The following is a 19,842-nucleotide window of genomic DNA, read 5'->3' as shown; positions in this document are numbered from 1 at the left end:
TACCTTGGGGCCATTAAGTGAACCACACACATGTTAAGCGAGTCTTGCTTCCTCCGTTGGCACTGCTTCTTATTGGTAAGGTTGCAGTTGGTGGTCACATGACCCCAGAACCCTGCAATCCTCATAAATGAATATGAACATAAATAATTCTGTTCTTGTGACCATGCGCATACAATGGATGTCGTTCCGAGGACCAGCCGTAAATCAGTATTATCAACATATTTGCCTTCATTTGTGAGAAAATAGACCAGATATTAGCAGCCGGATCTGCATTGGCCATATTGAAATACGTGTGATGTACGAAAGCACAGCTGGGAAGTGTAAACCCTACATTTACAATGAACGTGATTATAAATATTTGGAGGATACTCAAGAGACTGGGCAGAGAATTTTTTCTCAGTGCCGCAATTGTGCCAGAGTGAAGAACGTGTGAGCGTTTTGTGCTGTTCAGACAGTTATAGTTAATGGGATTTGGGATAGTTAGGAATTGAGAGCTGTCCCCTGAAGGGAATGCATCGTGGTAAAAGTAGTTAAGGTATCCTGGGAAATGTAGTCCATGTCATGTGGCCACATCTGTAACCTTGATTGGTCACTGAATTGACCCTTGGTGGGTTGCGGGAGCTTTCTTCACTCTTGCCTGAACACAGCCTCATGATAGCATCTCTACCCACTGCTTCTACTACTATTTCAACTATGCAAAGAATTGGACATGAGATGCATCTCAACATAACTGTGAGTTACCTTGAGGATGCCTAATATAATCCAATAAAGAAACTTTGTATGGAAGAATTTGTAGAGTTATTCTATCTGTCTTTATATTCAGCAGGTGAACCAAAAGACAGAATACGTTTTAAATGGCCTGTAAAATAAAAGGGATCGGGTGGGGGATAAATAGCCCTGTCAGTTTGAACTAAATCCCTCGAAATGGCAAGCTCTACATAATATTCAGCTCTCTCCATTTGCAGCGATTAATTATGTATCGCTTAATTTAAACGGTTCTCGACAAACGCTGCCAGAGGCTGGTGGCAGCGTCTGCCTTAGCGTTTATGAAAATTGATTTCACTCTTTTGCCTCCCGCTTTTCCCAAAGTAATGAAAGCTGAAGGGCAGAGTTTAGGATTAATTTATGCTGCCTAATTTTAACGACATAAATTCTCCGTGAAGTTAGCTCGGAGAAGCAGTTAGCTTTCCTTAACCGGCTTCTGCTTCTAATCAAAACCCCCTTATTCAACTATTGCGATGAGTCCATACCGACAAAGGTTAGCATCTTGCAAGCCATTGTGGCCCCAGGAAAATGCTTCTGCCTGGTGTGTAATGCCCAATAAACCACACACACACACCCCTGAGGTGGAGATGTCAGGACTCCGACATGCACCCCTATTTAAATCATAAGTCTCTAGCCGCATCTAAAACAGATTGATTTATTAGGAGTTGACATGTTGGTGTTACCTGGTTGCAGCCGACTCTGACACATCATTCGTTTCCCCCTTGACCCTGGTCTTCCTCCCATCCCCTGGATCTATATTATCCAATGACATACATCCGTAGCCAAGAGTCATCAATCATGCTCTCCAGTAATAATCTTGCACGCCAGAAGCTTCGGCTAGCAAAGTGATTATCTGAAGCATTTAAGGAATGCACTGCTTTCCCCATTCCCTTTCTGCTGGCAACTAAAAAGCCCAAAGAAGTTGTCGTGCCACTGTTGGAGTGACTCCGAGGGAGAGATGGAACAGCTGACAGGGAGTGGGAGTGTGGCTCTGGTGGTTGTGGAGGAAACTGGGGAAGGGCACAGGCCGGCTGGGCATTCAGAGGAAGACCCACGCCCATCCCCTCTTCATCCTAGGGCACGCAGGGAGGAGCGGATAGGGAGAAACATGAGTCGCATGGTCTGTGGGGGAGGAAGGGGCTCTGATCACCTTCATGGGCCGAAGCTGGGAGGACTGTTTAAAAGGACAAACTGTGCATGGCAAAGGTGCTGGAAGCCAAGTGTGCATTCTTGTCAGCAACTGTGGTTGCTGCTTTATCTGGTAGAAGTCTGCAATTAATCATCCTTGCCTGCCGTAGTAATTCCTAGAGTGTGGTGTGTTGGGTTTTTTTTTAAATTTTGAATTAACTTTACTTTGGGTGCGGACTGCATTTACTCCCGTATCCGGCCAAGTTGGAGGCATTAAAGTGGCTTTCTTCTATTTTTGTGACTTGGTTATTTTTGTGTCACACCCCAGGTCGTCAGAGAAGTATTTTTTTTAGTTGACAGGAGATTTGCAAAAACTTTACTCTGTGCAGAAGAAAGGACAGGATCGTTCCCACGAGGGCTTTGCAAAGGCCACTCCTTCAATAATTCATTTTCATAGACGCTGCCACCTTGAGCCAATTCCTCTTAGCTCATCCTTACATATTAATGTTTATTAATATGGCTCTTGATTAAAAACCACAACCAAGCCCAGTTTTTGTTGGTGCTAAGCCAGACATTTGCTTAAGTGAATTTTGTCCAATTTTGCAACCTTCCTTGCCACCGTTGTTAAATGAATCTCTGCAGTTTTTAAGCTAGTAACCCGATGAATTAGTAACCTAGGGCAGGGGTCCCCAACCACTGGGCCCTGGACCGGTACCGGTCCGTGGATCATTTTGTACCGGGCCGCAAAGAATGGTGGCTAGTGGTGGCTTGGAAGCCGCCATCTTGTTTCAACGGTGCTTGAGAAAGTGCTTCCGGGTGAGCTTGTCGGCCGTCGGTTGGAAAGCGGCATTTGGGTGCTGAAGGAATCCTCGTTGAAGAGCGGGGGGGGGGGGCGGCTTTGAATGAAGAGCCGTCCCGATGGTGGTGGAGTCTCGCGTTACTCAGGAGGAGATTAAGAAAGAGCCCGAAAAGCCCATCAACCGCGAGAAGGTACAAAGGAGGAGTTGAAGGTGGCGGAGAGAAGCGGGGGACGGCCGGCTGGCTGGTCGTTCGGCTCACCTTGCCTCGGTCGTGTGTGCTGATGCCGGTACCGGTCCGTGGATCATTTGTACTGGGCTGTGGTACAAAAAAGGGTGGGGACCACTGACCTGGTGAATTAGTAAACTGGTTGTTAAGGGGATCTGGCTTTCCTATTGATTTTGCTTGTTAGAAGGTCACAAAAGTGTATAATTCCCCCTCTTCCCAGGACACTTCCACGGCCATAAATACAAGACGGTGGCTAAGCGACTGAATTTTTTGTTAAATAATATTTTATTGAACAAAACAATTAAAAACATTGAACGTAGTGAAGTCAGTTTGACATAACTTTTGGTCAGTATCGCATAGATATATACACTGCTCAAAAAAATAAAGGGAACACAAAAATAAGACATCTGAATGAATGAAATATTCTCATTAAATACTTTGTTCATTACATAGTTGAATGTGCTGACAACAAAATCACACAAAAATTATCAATGGAAATCAAATTTAGCAACCCATGGATGTCTGGATTTGGAGTTACACTCAAAATTAAAGTGGAAAAAAAAACACTACAGGCTGATCCAACTTTGATGTAATGTCCTTAAAACAAGTCAAAATGAGGCTCAGTAGTGTGTGTGGCCTCCACGTGCCTGTATGGCCTCCCTACAACGTCTGTGCATGCTCTTGATGTGGTGGTGGATGATCTCCTGAGGGATCTCCTCCCACACCTGGACTAAAGCATCCCCCAACTCCTGGACAGTCTGTGGTGCAACGTGGTATTGGTGGATGGAGCGAGACATGATGTCCCAGATGTGCTAACTTGGATTCAGGTCTGGGGAACGGGCAGGCCAGTCCATAGCATCAATGCTTTCGTCTTGCAGGAACGGCTGACACACTTCAGCCACATGAGGTCTAGCATTGTCTTGCATTAGGAGGAACCCAGGGCCAACCGCACCAGCACATGGTCTCACAAGGGGTCTGAGGATCTCATCTTGGTACCTAATGGCAGTCAGGCTACCTCTGGCGAACACATGGAGGGCTGTGCGGCCCCCTAAAGAAATGCCACCCCATACCATTACTGACCCACTGCCAAACCAGTCATGCTGGAGGATGTTGCAGGAAACAGAACGTTCTCCATGGCGTCTCCAGACCCTGTCACGTCTGTCACATGTGCTCAGTGTGAACCTGCTTTCATCCGTGAAGAGCACAGGGCGCCAGGGGCAAATTTGCCAATCTTGGTGTTCTCTGGCAAATGCCAAACATCCTGCACGGTGTTGGGATGTAAGCACAAACCCCACCTGTGGACGTTGGGCCCTCATACCACTCGCATGGAGTCTGTTTCTGACCGTTTGAGCAGCCACATGCACATTTGTGGCCCGCTGGAGGTCATTTTGCAGGGCTCTGGCAGTGTTCCTCCTGTCCCTCCTTGCACAAAGGTGGAGGTAGCGGTCCTGATGCTGGGTTGTTGCCCTCCTACGGCCTCCTCCACGTCTCCTGATGTACTGGCCTGTCTCCTGGTAGCGCCTCCATGCTCTGGACACTACGCTGACAGACACAGCAAACCTTCTTGCCACAGCTCGCATTGATGTGCCATCCTGGATGAGCTGCACTACCTGAGCCACTTGTGTGGGTTGTAGACTCCGTCTCATGCTACCACTAGAGTGAGAGCACCACCAGCATTCAAAAGTGACCAAACCATCAGCCAGAAAGCATAGGAACTGAGAAGTGGTCTGTGGTCACCACATGCAGAACCACTCCTTTATTGGGGATGTCTTGCTAACTGCCTCTGCTTTCCACCTGCTGTCTAGTCCATTTGCACAGCAGCATGTGAAATTGATTGTCAATCAGTGTTGCTACCTAAGTGGACAGTTTGATTTCACAGAAGTGTGACTGACTTGGAGTTACATTGTGTTGTTTAAGTGTTCCCTTCGTTTTTTTGAGCAGTGTATTATAACGCTGGCTGAGCAGATTTTTGCAAGCATGGTAAAGTACAGTATTTGCAATCTGCTGAGCTGAATTTGCAGGCACAGCAATATATTTGCTACCTGCTACTTCTGCAAAAAACATATATTTGCTGGACAATCAAAATTTGAGCTGTTTTGGATCACGATTGTCTGGGACACTGAGAAAAAAAGGGGGAACTGAAAGTAGCAAATGGCAAGTGAATTTGGCACATATCTACAAGTGGGTGTTTATTGATGAACAGTATGAGGGAACAGGGAGGTACATCCAGTAAGACTACATACCACTGGGTGGGCTTCAGAAGAAGAAATGGGTAAAAGAAGGGGGTCAATCTCAAATCAGGGCCACTGATGGTAGCTATTCCTTAGCTGGACTTAGCTACTATCTCTGGACTTCATTGCAATGGGTTGTTAGTAAGTACTATCTTACTGAAATGTCGCTATTTTATGATGGCTTTCCATATTCCAAATTGCCCTGAAATAAACCTCTGATCTTAATAGTTTAAGATCTGTGGTTTGTCTGTGTACCTCTTTTATTGGGATATTTTTTTATAACAGTGACTTTGGGCCAATCACCACGAGATGGTGAGTTCTAGTCCCGTCTTAGGCATGAAAGCCAGCTGGGTGACTTTGGGCCAGTCTCACTCTGTCACTCATCCCAACCCACCTCGCAGGGTTGTTGTGATGGGGGAAATAAGACGAGGAAAGAGTAACAGGTATGTCTACCATGAGGTGTTTATAAAAATAAGACAAACCTAAAAATAAAAAAAGCCCACCCCTTGCACCTATTTTAATTTCAAAGAATGGTGGGTGTGCGTGTGATGGAGAGAGAGAGAGAGAGAGAGAGAGAGAGAGAGAGGAGAGAGAGGGAGAGATAGATAGAGGGGGAGAGAGAAAGAGGCAGATAGAAAGGAGAGAGAGGGAGGGAGGGGGAGAGAGAAGAGGGAGGGAGAGGAGGAGGGAGAGAGGGAGGAGAGGGAGGAGAGAGGGGAGAGAGGGAGGAGGGAGAGGGAGAGACAGAGGAGAGAGAGGGAGGGGAGAGAGAGAGAGGAGGGAGGGAGGAGGGGGAGAGAGAGAGGGAGAGAGAGAGGGAGGGAGAGAGGAGAGGAGGAGAGAGAGAGAGAGAGAGAGAGGAGGGGGGAGAGAGAGAGAGGAGGGAGGGAGAGAGGGAGGGAGAGAGAGAGAGGGAGGGAGAGAGAGAGAGGGAGGGAGGAGAGGGAGAGAGGGAGGGAGGGAGGGAGGGAGAGGGAGAGAGAGAGAGAGAGAGAGAGAGAGAATATTAAACCCTCTTTGGCCTACCAAGGCAGGAAAATAAAAGAGGAAAACCAGCAGAAGAAAATCCCATTTATTCCGATTTGCTGTTCAGGATAGAAAAATCCGATGGAGACGGAAGCAAAAAGGACCATTCACATGACTGTCTAGATTCCCCCTTCCAGCTGTCTGAGGATCCCGGGCTGTTGCACCTGGCTTTCCTGCCACCGCTGCCCAGGTAAAGGAGGAAGAGGAGGAGGGAGAGGAGGACGGTCAACCATACCAGGCCGTACTTGCTTGGGCTGGGCAGAGGGGAGGGAAAAAACGACCCCGGTGGCTTGGAAAAAATCTCGACCTGCTAAATATTGCACGGCTTTCGCGGTGGAAGGAGGTGGGCGCTGTGTGTGTGTGGGGGGCGCTGCGCTTTCCACACCCACTCCAGAAACGGGGAGGCGCGCCGGCCGGGCTGGGCGCATCTGCGGGGCGCCCAGGCTGCGCTCTCGGGCTGGCCAGCTCCGCTGAGCGAAGGTGAGGCTTTCGCAGAGGGGCGTCGGGCGGCGATCGGGAGGGAGAGGGAGGGGGCGAGAGTCGGAAAGCCGCTCCCATCCCGAAGGAAGGAAAGGAAGGAAAGGAAGGAAAGGAAAGGAAGAAAGGAAGGAAGAAGGAAGGAAGGAAGGAAGGAAGGAAGGAAAAGGAAGGAAGGAGACAGAGAGGGTAGGAAGGAGAAAGAGGGAGGAAGGAAGGAAGGAAAGGAAAGGAAAGGAAAGGAAAGGAAGGAAGGAAGGAAGGAAGGAGACAGAGAGGGTAGGAAGGGAGAAAGAGGGAGGGAGAAGGAAGGAAGGAAGGAAGGGTCGATCCACGGCGGCCCTCCCATCCCCAGTCGAGCAGTGCCACGCGCGATCCTAGTCTCATGCCTGGAGTTCCGCAGGGCTTCTGCGCCTCCCTCCCCCGAAGGAAACACTCTTGGAGCCCCCCATAAAAGCGGTAAGGGATCTGCATGAGGCTAGAGACTGGGGTCCCGGGAGGTTGGGGCGCTGGGAGCCAGGCGCAACCTGTAGATGCAAAGGCGCACCACCCCTCGCCAGCCAGGGAAGCTCCCGCGGGGCAGGTGTCAGTTTACCTGGGCGGGCTTCGACCCGTGGTTGCATCTGGTCCAGGGGAAGTTGAGGGAGGGGCGGGGGGGGGGAGGCGCAGGTGCTTGTCTTCCCTGGGGAGCCAGAAATGGTCTTTGGATCTGAAGGATCCACGTGGGGGGCAGGATTTGGGGTGTATGTGTTTGTGTGTGTGTGTGTGTGTATGGTCTGGTCGCGAGTGCAGGCGTCCCGAGAGCGCGCAGGGCAGGCGGGCAGGCGAGCCAACGAAGGCTCCTGTTTGAGACTCGGTCAGGATCAGCGCAGTCCAACCGCAGTTTTGTATCTTTAGCCCAAGGTGTGGTTTATGATTGACTAAACCATGGCTCAGGGAGGTGTGCAGACCCTGAAAGGGGTGAGGTGTGGGGAGGGAGGGAGGGCAGATGGGCGGAGAAGGGGGCTGGGGGGAGGGGCAGCTCTCCTCGCAAGCGGGTCGGGTGGCACGTGCCAAACGGGAGAGGACGGGCGGGGCACTGTGGCAAGCAAAGGGGGAACCTCCCGGGACAGGCGGGCGGAGACGACGGAGGAGCTCCTTCTCCGCCAAGGAAACGGAGACCGAAGCTCCGTTCTCAGGATTCGGACGGACTCCCCGAATCCCGCGCAAGAAGCGGGTCTTGCTCGGGCGAAGGATCAGATTCAAAAGCGGGGAGAAAGGGAATAAAAAAGGAGGAAGGAGGCGGGCGGTATCGGGTGGCAAAGCTGCACCGGCACGGCCCTCAACTCGACTCTCGAAGCCAAACACGTGTCGACCGCCTGTGTCGTAGGGACCCGGGCCGGATGGTTAGTTGACGCGACTCGGGGCGCCCACAAGGGTTGCCAGTGTCGGTGGTGCGAGGGGCTGCTGCTGCTTCTGGCTGCGGATGATGGGAGTGGTAGTAGCGGGAGGCTGTCGGAGGTCTCCGTCTTCCTTGGCGCGGAATATTGGGGTGCAGCTGCGACAAGCTCGTTCTCTGGGGGCGAGGGGTGTTGCTAAGCGTCTCAAGGCACGGGCATGGTGGGGGGAGACAGATTGGGAGGAAAGCGGGTGGGAAGTGAGACTGAGGGGCCCCGGAAGGGGCTGGGGGGATCCTGGGAGGGAGGTGGGGGCGCAGGCGTCTCTCAGCCTTTCTCTCTCTTTCTTCCTCGCCCCCCCTCCCCCTTTCTGCAGACCCAAGATGGTGGTCGCGCTCCTGTTGCGCGCCTGGCTGGCGGCCTCGGTGTTCTGGTGGGCGCCCAGCGCGGGCTGCCCGGAGCCTTGCGCCTGCGTGGACAAATACGCGCAGCAGTTTGCCGACTGCGCTTACAAAGACCTGCAGACGGTGCCTTCGGGGCTCCCTTCCAACGTGACCACGCTGAGCCTGTCGGCCAACAAGATCACGGCGCTGGCCCGGGGCACCTTCGCCGAGGTCACTCAAGTCACCTCGCTCTGGTTGGCCCATAACCAGATCCGCGCCGTGGAGGAAGGCACGCTGGCCGTGCTGGGCCTCCTGAAGAACCTCGACGTCAGCCACAACCAGATCTCGGACTTCCCCTGGGCCGACCTGCGCAATCTCAGCGCCCTGCAGCTGCTCAAGATGAACAACAACCGCATGGCCCAGCTGCCGTCGGGGGCTTTCAGCTCGCTGAGCGACTTGCGCTCCTTGCGCATCAACAACAACTTCTTCAGCGGCCTGGCCGAAGGGACCTTCGACCCGCTGACCTCGCTCTCCCACCTGCAGATCTACAACAACCCCTTCAACTGCACCTGCCAGCTCATGTGGCTGAAGAACTGGACGGAGCACACCTTGATCTCCATTCCGGAGAGGGAGGCCATCACCTGCGCGGCGCCCGAGGCCTGGAAGGACAAGCCGCTGCTCGACGTCCCCTACATGCGCTGCGCCGCGCCTGTTGTGCGCCTCAGCCCCCAGCCGGAACTGCAGAGCCTGGCTTACGGCTCCTCGCTCGCCTTGCACTGCCACGCCGACGGGATCCCGCGGCCCGAGCTCACCTGGCGGATCCAAGCCTCCGGCCGGACGCTGGAGATCGCGGGCAGCGAGGCCGACCGGCTGAACGCTCTGCCCCCGTCGGGCGCGGGGGAGAGGCAGAACTTCCGCGCCTTCCCCAACGGCACCTTGCTGCTCCCTCACCTGGGCAAGAAGGAGGAAGGCACTTACACCTGCGTGGCCGCCAACGAGGTGGGCAGCAACCAAAGCTCGCTCCGCGTGGCTCTGGCCGACGCTGCGCCCAAGGACAAGGACTCCGTGGGCAACGCCAAGACCGAGGCCAAGGCGCCGCCGGGCGAGCGCAAAGCGTCCAAGAACAGCGTCATGAAGCCGGAGGAGAAGCGCAAGCTCCTCTGGCCGCCGAACCCAAACGCTGCGCGCGATCCTGACACGGCCGGCGGCGGCGGTGGCGGCACCGAGGCAGAGCCCAGAGAATCCCACCCGGGGGCCGACGCGCCCTCTCGTCCGGCTGGCTTCGAGCCTCGCTGCGGCGGCGGCGGCGGCCTGGGCGACGCAGCCCCGATCCAACTGCCGCGTTACGTCTCCAACCACGCGTTCAACCAGAGCTCGGAGCTGAAGCCTCAGACTTTCGACCTGGGCGTCATCGCGCTGGACGTGTCGGAGCGCGAAGCCAAGGTGCAGATCACGCCTCTCTCCGGCGGCCGGGAGAAGGGCCAGCTGCGTCACCTCTACCTGTGCCAGGTGAGCCGTGGCGGGGCGCCGGCGACGCTGGTGCGGTGGTCGCAGATCGAGGAAGGCTTGAACTCCTACTGGTTCCGAGGCCTCGCCCCGGGCACCAACTACTCGGTCTGCCTGAGCTTCGCGGCGGGCGAGGACTGTCAGGTGCAGGTGGTTTTCAGCACCAAGAAGGAGGTACCTTCCCTGCTGATCATCGTGGTGGTCAGCGCCTTCCTGCTCGCCCTGGCCACCCTCCCACTGCTGGGCGCCACCTGCTGCCACCTGCTCTCCAAGTACCAGGGCAAGACCTACCGCCTGATCCTCCGCGCGCAGAACCCGGCCGACCAGATGGAGAAGCACATGGCGGCCGACTTCGACCCTCGCGCCTCTTACCTGGAGTCGGAGAAGAACTACCAGCCCAGCGAGGTGGGCCGCGGGGAGCTGGAAGAGGAGGAAGAGGACGCGGGGGAGGAGGAGGAGGAGGAGGAAGAAGAAGAGCGGAGGGCCGGAGAGGGCGGGGGGCAGCTGGCCAGGGACCCCAGCTTGGCGGCTGGCTCCCTGGCGGAATCCCACTCCAAAGCCAACCCGGAGGAATTCGAAGGGGGCTCCGAATACAGCGATCGCCTCCCGCTGGGGGCCGAGGCCGTGACCATCGCCCAGGAGATCAACGGCAACTACAAGCCCCCGCCTCGCTGAGCTGGCCCGGGCGGCTCCCCTCCCGAAACTCTCGGAGTTGCTCTCGCGCCTCGCCGGACCCTTGCGGATCCATCGGGCTGTTTTCTTGGGAAGGGTCTCCGCTTGGAAGAAGCGCGTGGAATATTTGGATTGTTTTCAGCCTAGGTTGGCTGTGGTGGGGTTGGGGGTTGGGCTTGGGGTTTTTTGGGGGTGGGGGCGGGGGGGGGAGGTTCTCTGCCCGTCCCTTTCTTGGAGGGCGACGACCTATTCAGAGAACATTTTGAAGGGGTCCGTCAGGGAGCTAAGCGGTGGAGAAATTCTCCCCCAAGTTTTGAAAGTCGGAAGGACCCATGCAACAAGCCTCGGGCGTTGGCCTGCCTTCCTTCCCCTCTCGTTGACACACGTCTCCCCCTCCTTTCTCCCTCACTCTGGTTGAATCCATTTCTTGGTCGAAATTGAAAGGTAAGGATGGAGTAGAACCCGGGTTTGAGCGGGTAGGGGGTCCCTGAAATTCCCTACGAAAGAGCGCCTCCGTTAAGTTTCAGGAGGTCGCGATTGCTGGACAGCTCCCGTCCTTTGTTCTAAGCCGGCCAACCGCCCGGACAAACTGCCTTGCCTTCCCTAACCGCTTGGAAAGTTGGTCGTGAAGACGGTAACAACCCGGGTCAGGGTCGCTGCTCGGCAGCAGATCCAGGAAGGTCCAACCGAAGGAACAGGTTGCCTCTGACCTTGTGAATAATAATTGGAGCCCGTGCTGTAGAAACGTGTCAATGTAATTGTGTGCATTTTGGACCGCTGGTGGACTCATTCAGTCGAGTGAAACAGGCCATGTTTAGTTCCACCATCCTCCCGTCGTGAATTTTCCCTCCTGGGCTCCTACCTGAAGGGTTTCCCCTCATGAAGATCCGTGTTTCCTAAACGTTTAATCGGTAGAATAGTTGCTTAGTTAACTTTCCCGCCCTGGCTGGTATTTGGGTGGCATTTAAAGACTGGAAAGGAAAAAAAAAAAGGAAAATAGAAAGGAAAAGAAAGAGGAAAGGAGAAAGGAAGGGAAAAGAAGAGAAAGGAAAGGAAAGAAGAAAGGGAAGGGGAAAGAAGGAAAGGAAAGGAAAGGAAAGGAAAGGAAAGGAAAGGAAAGGAAAGGAAAGGAAAGGAAAGGAAAGGAAAGGAAAAGAAAATTATTGGTGGGTCTGGCTGCTGATTTTTGGAGCGAGATAGTTTTTGCATTGGTGAACCTGTGGTTTTATTAGTATATATTTTTAGACTTTTGTCAAGGAAAACAACGCAGCAAAAAATGCAAACACAACAAAAGATCAACTAAGAAACAGCACAATTTTTCTCTCTCTCCAGGGCTGGGAGAAATAGTACCACTTCTATACTGTACATACGATGGTTTAAAGTCTAAGAAGAATTAATGATACAGTCAAACCCCAGCCACAAGAGGGGTATATTTCTGTAGATGGAAAGTCTAATAAAAACAGACCCAAAACAAAAAACCCCCCACCTCTGTTGCATCCTTATTTGGCAAACTGGGAGGGCGGGCGGGGAATGTACCGTAGATTGAATTCCGAGTGGGATGAAAAGAACGATAAAATTCAAGAGCTTCTGACGCTTCGCTGCCCTTCTCCCCATCCCAATTCCTCTCTCCTCTCAAAATCTTTGCAGTATAAATGCAGAATCTTTCGATGCCACGCTTAGGCTGAAGATATCAACAAAACCAAACGAGATTTTGTTCCCCCCCTCCGGTAAAGTTTAATCCCGCCAGGTGAATGCGCGCGGGTTGCCCATTTTGGAAAAAAAAGGAGGTGTCTTTTGCCAGGAGGGATTTTCCTTTTCCTCACTCCCCCCCCCAGCCCGTTCCGTCTTCCTCTCGCCCACCCTCCCACCTCCATCCCGCTAATTCTCATCTGGAACTTACAGAAACTCCTTTTTTCGGTTTTAACGAAATTAGTGGCATCCGACCGCCGTTTCATTTTTCTGGAGCGCTAACTCCTTTCTACAGTCCTTGCATTTAAAAAAAAAAAGCCGTGCGCCCCGGTGGTGTCTTTCTGTCCGGAGAGAGAGGAAGCAAATTCGAGGGGAGTAATTAGATTTTTAAGTGGGGGCTTGACTTTAATTGCGATCCTTTGGGGTGGGGGGTGGGAGGTGGGGCAGCAGCAGGAGCGAGGGCGGGAGAAAGCGGCGAGTTGACCAAAATAAAGAAACAAACAAACAAATACATCACTAAAAAGAAGGGCGAAAACACAGCCCTTTTTAGTCTGAAACGGTGTAAGGTTTCCGGCCTGGGCAGGGGGGTTGGACTAGAAGACCTCCCAAGGTCTCTTCCAACCCTGTTGTTCTGTTAATACTAAATATAGCTAAAACTCAAAAGAGCGACGTTGAAAGGATGTTTAGCAAGCGTTTCCTTTTAGGCAGTTCGAAGATTTGGCCCCAAGGATAGCTATATGTGTGTGTGTGTGTGTGTGTGTGTTTTAGTGGGGCTATCCAAGGGGCCCGCCGGATGAGACCCTACCTCGTCTAATCGTTTCATAGTGCCAAAATCGGAAAAAGGAAAGGAGAGAACGGGCGCTCCGGGATGTAGGTTTGTTTGCTGCCTTTTAAAAGGCTTGCTGGAACAGATTTCTGCTTTTAAAGAAGGCGGCGGGGGGGGGGGGGGGGAGTCTTAGAGCCTCAGCCTGCCGACGGGAGACCCCGATTCTTGGCAGAGAGAGAGAGAGAGAGACGTGCCATATGGACTCTGTGGTTGAAGGAAGGGAAGTCAAACGGTGTTTGACTTCGCGCGCGCTCTTGGGCGCCCGGAACGCTCGGCGGAACTGTGGTGTGTGTGCGGCGCTCGCGTTTCAGCTTCAAGATTGGAAAGGGAGTCCCTCCCTCGCTTTGGAAACAATGGGAGCCCTAAAAACAACAACTTGTGTGTGTGAGAGAGAGGGAGGGAGGGAGAAAATGAAAGAGAGAGAGAATAAGAGAGAGAAAAATGAGAGAAAGAGAGAGAAAACAAGAGAGAACATGAGAGAGAGAAAATGAGAGAGAGAGAAAACAAGAGAGAGAGAAAATGGGGGAAAACCAGAGAGAGAGAAAATGGGAGAGAGAGAATGAGAGAGAGAGAGAGAAAGAGAGAGAGAATGAGAGAAAAGAGAGGAAAAAATGAGAGAAATGAGAGAAAACCAGAGAAAGAGAGAGAAAATGAGAGAGAAAAACAGAGAGAGAAGAGAGAGAGAGAGAGAGAGAAAGAGAAGAGAAAAACAAGAGAGAGAGAAATAAGAAGGAAAACCAGAGAGAGAGAGAAAAGAGAGAGAGAGAGAGAGAATGAGAGAGAAAGAGAGAAAGAGAGAGAAAAGAAGAGAGAGAAAAGAGAGAGAGAGAGAAAATGAGAGAAAACCAGAGAAAGAGAGAGAAAATGAGAGAGAGAAAACAAGAGAGAGAGAGAAGAAAGAAAATGAGAGGGGGGAGGTAGGTGATATCTTGAGGATTGGCAGAGGTACTTTTGGATCTGCGAAGGCTGGAGATTGGAATTGGTCCTGCTTACCAACCAAGAAACCAGCGGTGCCCAACCCGAAGCATTCCAAGAGCCTTGGAGTAAAAGTCCCCATCATCCCCAACCTTAGGCCCTGCTGACTGGGGAACATAGGATTTGTAGTGAGAAGGAAACCAGTCCGGGAGCTCTGAATTGGGTACGACTTTCCGGAGAAGCCTGGGCACACTTGCTAGCTTTACCTTTCCCAGGTAGGGTGATCCACAGGTGAAAATAAAACCAAATCACAAAAAATAAAAAATAGAAGAAAACTCCAACCTGTCGCAGAGTGATCTGGAAAAACAACATTGGGGTCCGCTTGAATGTAAGTTAACTTTGGAACAGAAGGACACACACACCCCCGCCCCGGGTGGGAAATAATCCTGGGCTGCAACTCACCTAAACCCCAGCCCTTTATTCCTTGGCTCCACGCTTTTCTGCCCCGAATGTTTTCGTTGAGGGGGCCTGGATTGAGAGTGGGAGCTAAGCAACATTCACACATGAACGGTCTCTCAGTTTCGGGGGACTTAAAGCCAGGTAAACAGGTAAAAAAACCCTTGGAGAACTAACCCGGTTCATTGGAGGTACTCCTTCTCTTGCGCACGATTATCAATTAAAAACTGGGGGGCAGAGGGAGGAGAGAGGGGGAGAGAGAGAGAGAAAGAGAAGAGAAAGAGAGTGAAAAATGAGAAAGAAAGAAAAGAGAGAGAAGAGATACAGAGAAAATGAGAGAAAAGAGAGAGAAGAGATACAGAGAAAATGAGAGAGAGAGAGAGAGAAAGAGAATGAGACGAGAGAAAATGAGAATGTGAATGAGAGAGAGGGAGAAAGAGAAGAGAAAATAAGAGAAGAGGAAGAGAGAGAGAGACAGAAAATGAGATAGAAAAAGAAAGAGAGAGAGAGAAAGAGGGAGAGAGAAGAGAGAGACAGAGAAAATGAGAGAGAGAGAAAGAGAAGAGAAAGAAAGATAAAATGAGAGAGAGAAGAGAGAGAATAGAAAGACAGAGAAAATGAGAGAAGAGAAAGAGAGAGACAGAAAATGAGATAGAAAAAGAAAAAGAGAGAAGGAAGAGGGAGAGAGAAGAGAAAGAGAGAGAAAATGAGAGAGAGACACAGAGAGAGACACAGAGAGAGAGAGAGACAAGAAAGAGAGAAAATGAGAAAGAAGAAAGGAAAGAAAGAAGGAAGGAAAGAAAGAAAGAGACTAAGCTAAGGTTAACAAACACCTGTCTTTCTTTTCTTTCTTGATCGTTACCATGAGCTCCCATGGCTGTAGATAGGCCAGAGTGTCTCACCTGCCTGGCATTTCAGACATTGCACTGTATCCTTTCGAGATGATCAGGAGCCATTTAGACACTTCCATTCTAAAGGTTTCTGCAGGTGAAATCTCACCTGGCTCAATCCGCCAGCGACCCTGCTGGAGGCCGCAGGTTTCTCTTCCTGCAGAGGGAAGACAATATCTGTGGCTCAGGGTTGAACTGGGAGGCCCTCAGGGCTCGCTGAGCTTGGTGGTTCCCTTGCCAACGTCTCATTCCCCAGCTAGTGCACTGATGATGTTGCCTAGTTTGGTAATGAAACGTCTGCAAGAAAACAGCCAAGCTCGGCAATGCTCCCTCCTCCGATTTCCCCCACAATAACAATCCTGTGAGGTGGGCTGGGCTGAACCCAAAGTCACCCACTCAGCCTTTATGCTCAAGGCAGAACTAGAACTCACGGTCGCCTGGAGACTGGTCCAAAGCCTTTTAGATGCCTAAGGCAGAACTAGAATTCACCATCTCCTGTTGATTGGCCTAAAGTCACCTGGTCAAAGCCACATAGCTGAATTTCATGCCTAAAGCAGAACTAGAACTCACCATCTTCTGTTGACTGGCCCAAAGCCACCCAGCCATCTTTGATGCCTAAGATGGAACTAGAACTCACCATTTCCTGTTGACTGGCCCAAAGCCACATAGCTGAATTTCATGCCTAAAGCAGAACTAGAACTCACTGTCTCCTGTTGACTGGCCCAAAGCCACCCAGCCATCTTAGATGCCTAAAGTGGTACTAGAACTCACCGTCTCCTGTTGACTGGCCCAAAGTCACCCAGCCATCTTAGATGCCTAAAGCGGAACTAGAACTCACTGTCTCCTGTTGACTGGCCCAAAGTCACCCAGCCACCTTAGATGCCTAAAGCGGTACTAGAACTCACCATCTCCTGGTTCTGCATCTGGTGCCTTTCCCACTGGACCTAGCTGCCTCTCAAATAACCAGTTCCATGCAAGGATGAAGGTTGCAAGCAATCCAACGGCTGGAACCTCAGTTGTGAAAGGAAGCACGCACACACACACACACACACCCCTTTAGATTGTCACTCCGGAATCTGATCACCGAAAGCCTTGCTTCTCACGGTGGGAGCTCCAGAGCAGATGGGGCCCTTGGCTTCCTCTCCTGCTTTCAAGCTGAGCTAATTTGCAGAAGACAGGAGGTGGGAAGGAGCAAGTTGCTGCCTTGGCAGAGAAGCCGCACGTCTAACTTCAATCTTTCTTTTCTTTTCTTTTCTTTTCTTTCTTTTCTTTTTGCAGTCCTTCTCGGAAGCGGGCTGCTCTCTGGGGTAACACAGTCAGGAGGCAGGGATCTGGCAAGCTTCTATGGGAATCGGCAGGGGTTTTAAATTGGGCAGCTGGTCCCCTTTAAAGAAAATATATATATATTTAAGAGAGGAAGATTGGAAGAGAGGAAGTATGAGCTGTGGTGGCCCAGTGCTTAGAGTGCAGTACTGCAGGCTACTTCTGCTGCCTGCCGGCTGCTTGCAATTGGGCAGTTCAATTCTTACCAGGCTCAAGGTTGACTCTGCCTTCTGTTCTTCTGAGGTGGGTAAAACGAGGACCCAGGTTGTTGTGGGCAAAAGACTGACTCTATAAACCACTTAGAGAAGGCTGGAAATCACTGTAAAGGCAGTATACAATTCTAAGTGCTATTGCTATTTTCCTTCCTTCCTTCTTTCCTTCCTTCCTTCCTTCCTTCCTTCCTTCCTTCCTTCCTTCCTTCCTTCCTTCCTTCCTTCCTTCCTTCCGTGGTGATGCAATGGTTAGAATGCAGTATTGCAGGCTGACTCTGCCCACTGTGAAGCGGTATATAAGTCTAAGTACTTTTGAAAGTGGCCTTCCTTCCTTCCTTCCTTCCTTCCTTCCTTCCTTCCTTCCTTCCTTCCTTCCTTCCTTCCTTCCTTCCTTCCTTCCTTCCTTCCTTCCTTCCTTCCTTCCCCTCCTTCCTTCCTTCCCTCCCTCCCCTCCTTCCTTCCTTCCTGTTAGCATTCAGACGTATCATCCAGCCAAAACCTGCTGTGCATTCTCAATTCACACTGTAGCCCCAGTTTTCAAGAAACATGTTTGCTTGTGAGAAAAGACACGGCATCGATATTCTCACCCGTAACCCAGTGAGGTATTATTGAAAAAGCTATTTTCTTTGTCCAAAGAGATGTGTTTGAAAATCTTCTCTTGCAGCTGGTGATCATGTAAATTGGCCGTCGGATTAAAAACACCATCCATAGGTGTGTGTGTGTGTGTGTGTGTGTGTGTGTGTGTGTGTGTGGGCATCTCCCTGTCTCTCCATCGAAGGAGGAGAATAATGGATCCAATTAGATTTGGAAGATCGACTTCCACCAGCCAGATTGGCTAAGATGTATAAAAGCGAGTCCCCGAATTGTTGGAAATGCTCAATGGAACGGGGAACCTATTATCATGCGTGATGGAGCTGCAAAAAAAACCCAACAACACAAGAGTTTTGGCTCAGGACAAGGAAGTGGTTGGAGGAAATGTTGGGTTTTAAATTAGATCATGTACCAGAATGCTTTCTATTAGGAATCATGTCAAACAAATACAATAAAGATGAGCTATATTTGATTATGCGTATGATTACTGCAGCAAGGATAGCATTTATTCAGGACTGGAAAGAGACAGACATACCTGTCATGCCCTTGGTAGAGTCGGACTCTGAGGGAGAGGAGGAGGAGCCAACAGGGAGTGGAGGTGTGGCTCTGGAGGTTGTGGAGGAGGCTGGGGAAGGGCAGAGGCCGGCTGGGCAGTCAGAGGAAGAACCACTCCCATCCCCTCTTCATCCTAGGATACGCAGGGAGGAATGGAGAAGGGAACAACTTGGTTTACGAAAGAGGAAGCGGCCATGATCCCCGTCATTAGTTGCAGCTGGGAGAATAGTATATAAGAGAGACGGTTACAATACAGAAGCAAAGCGTGTTTTATCTTGGGCTGAAGTTATCTTGGTTGGCGTCCTTCCAACAGACTGTGCCTTGTTATCTCCTTGAATTTGGTAATTACTTATCCTGGTCTGTTGTGGAATTTCCTTCATTGAAGTTTGTTTGGTTTTTTATTTCCATCACTATCTGCTCATTAAGTCCGGACTGTATTGCTTTCTTTTGAAGACTATTTCTGAGTAAGTTTTATCTCCAACTGAGAATTATTGAACAGTGGGGCCAAGTTGGAGGCATTAAAGGACATTTACTTACGTTTTGGATTTTGTTACGTCTGTATTACACTCCGGGTCATTATATACTAAGTGAAGATGAAGTAATAAACAAAATCTTGATATGCGCTGAAATGGATAAGCTAACTTTAGAGATGAAAAATAAAGACGCGTCGGCATATTACGCAATTTGGGATAGATTCTTTCATGGGTGGGAGCAGAAAGGAAGGTCTTAAGTTGAGAAAGGAATTGCTGAGAAAGTAAATGAATGTATGAGATGAAAAGAGGACCAGTGAGGTTGGGGAATGTAATATATAAGCAAACAAATGTATATATTTGAATAATTGTATATAGGAAAATATATATCTATGTGATACTGACCAAAAGTTATGTCAACCCGACTTTACTATGTTCAGTGTTTTTAACTGTTTTGTTCCATAAAATAAGCAAAATCGTGGAGGGCCAAAAATAATCAAAGCATTTGTCTTCTTCTTCTTCTTCTTCTTCTTCTTCTTCTTCTTCTTCTTCTTCTTCTTCTTCTTCTTCTTCTTCTTCTTCTTCTTCTTCTTCTTCTTCTTCTTCTTCTTCTTCTTCTTCCTCCTCCTCCTCCTCCTCCTCCTCCTCCTCCTCCTCCTCCTTCTTCTTCTTCTTCTTCTTCTTCTTCTTCTTCTTCTTCTTCTTCTTCTTCTTCTTCTTCTTCTTCTTCTTCTTCTTCCTTCTCCTCCTCCTCCTTCCTCCTCCTTCCTCCTCTCCTCTCCTCTCTTCTTCTTCTTCTTCTTCTTCTCTCCTCCTCCTCCTCCTCCTCCTCCTCCTCCTCCTCCTCCTCCCTCCTCCTCCTCCTCCTCCTCCTCCTCTTCTTCTTCTTCTTCTTCTTCTTCTTCTTCTTCTTCTTCTTCTTCTTCTTCTTCTTCTTCTTCTTCTTCTTCTTCTTCTTCTTCTTCTTCTTCTTCTTCTTCTTCTTCTTCTTCTTCTTCTTCTTCTTCTTCCTCTTCCCTCCTTCCTCCTTCTCTCTTCTTCTTCTTCTCCTTCTCCTCCTTTCCTTCCCTCTCCCTCTCCCTCTCTCTCCTCTCTCCCTCCTCCCTCTCCTTCTCCTTCTCCTTCTCCTTCTTCTTCTAGCCTCTGTCGATTTGGAATCTGGCTGTCAGAACGGAAAGGGCATAAATCGTCTTTCTTCTGACCAGAGGACAATATCAACATTTTTATGGTGCATTAGAAACGTAGACTTTCTCATTATAGAAAAATGGTCTCTGGTGAACACGTTTTAATTGAGTTTTCTGCTTTAAGACACAGGAAGGAGAGAG

The 19,842-nt window shown here is 50.5% G+C and overlaps 1 protein-coding gene across 5 annotated transcripts; it reads left to right on the top strand.

The window, feature by feature from the left end:
• Window positions 1–5,106: 5,106 nt before the first annotated feature.
• Window positions 5,107–12,068, top strand: LOC113442355 (immunoglobulin superfamily containing leucine-rich repeat protein 2-like). 5 transcript variants are annotated; one of them, XM_087941569.1, is made up of 3 exons: window positions 5,107–5,291; window positions 6,244–6,366; window positions 8,406–12,068. In XM_087941569.1, exon 3 carries the CDS (start codon window positions 8,413–8,415, stop codon window positions 10,591–10,593), a length of 2,181 nt encoding a protein of 726 aa, XP_087797695.1. In that variant the 5' UTR covers window positions 5,107–5,291; window positions 6,244–6,366; window positions 8,406–8,412; the 3' UTR covers window positions 10,594–12,068. The 5 variants fall into 5 exon arrangements, with proteins under 5 accessions (XP_087797695.1, XP_087797694.1, XP_087797698.1 ...); XM_087941568.1 differs by having other exon boundaries at window positions 5,128–5,593; XM_087941572.1 differs by lacking the exons at window positions 5,107–5,291; window positions 6,244–6,366 and adding an exon at window positions 6,575–6,656.
• The last annotated feature ends 7,774 nt before the right edge of the window (window positions 12,069–19,842 follow it).

This window comes from Pseudonaja textilis, chromosome 13, assembly GCF_049901715.1.
Source record: "Pseudonaja textilis isolate UNSWEBS1 chromosome 13, rPseTex1.2, whole genome shotgun sequence".
NCBI classification, from domain to species: domain Eukaryota; kingdom Metazoa; phylum Chordata; class Lepidosauria; order Squamata; family Elapidae; genus Pseudonaja; species Pseudonaja textilis.
This window is presented reverse-complemented; position numbering and strand designations above follow the sequence as displayed.

Bases quoted from the DNA above. Each gene is read 5' to 3' on its own strand.
- LOC113442355 (XM_087941568.1), top strand. From the start codon at position 5,460: ATGGTGAGTTCTAGTCCCGTCTTAGGCATGAAAGCCAGCTGGGTGACT. The intron at 5,594-6,243 runs GTATGTCTACCA...TTTGCTGTTCAG, and splicing joins AGACGAGGAAAGAGTAACAG to GATAGAAAAATCCGATGGAG. The intron at 6,367-8,405 runs GTAAAGGAGGAA...CCCTTTCTGCAG, and splicing joins TTCCTGCCACCGCTGCCCAG to ACCCAAGATGGTGGTCGCGC.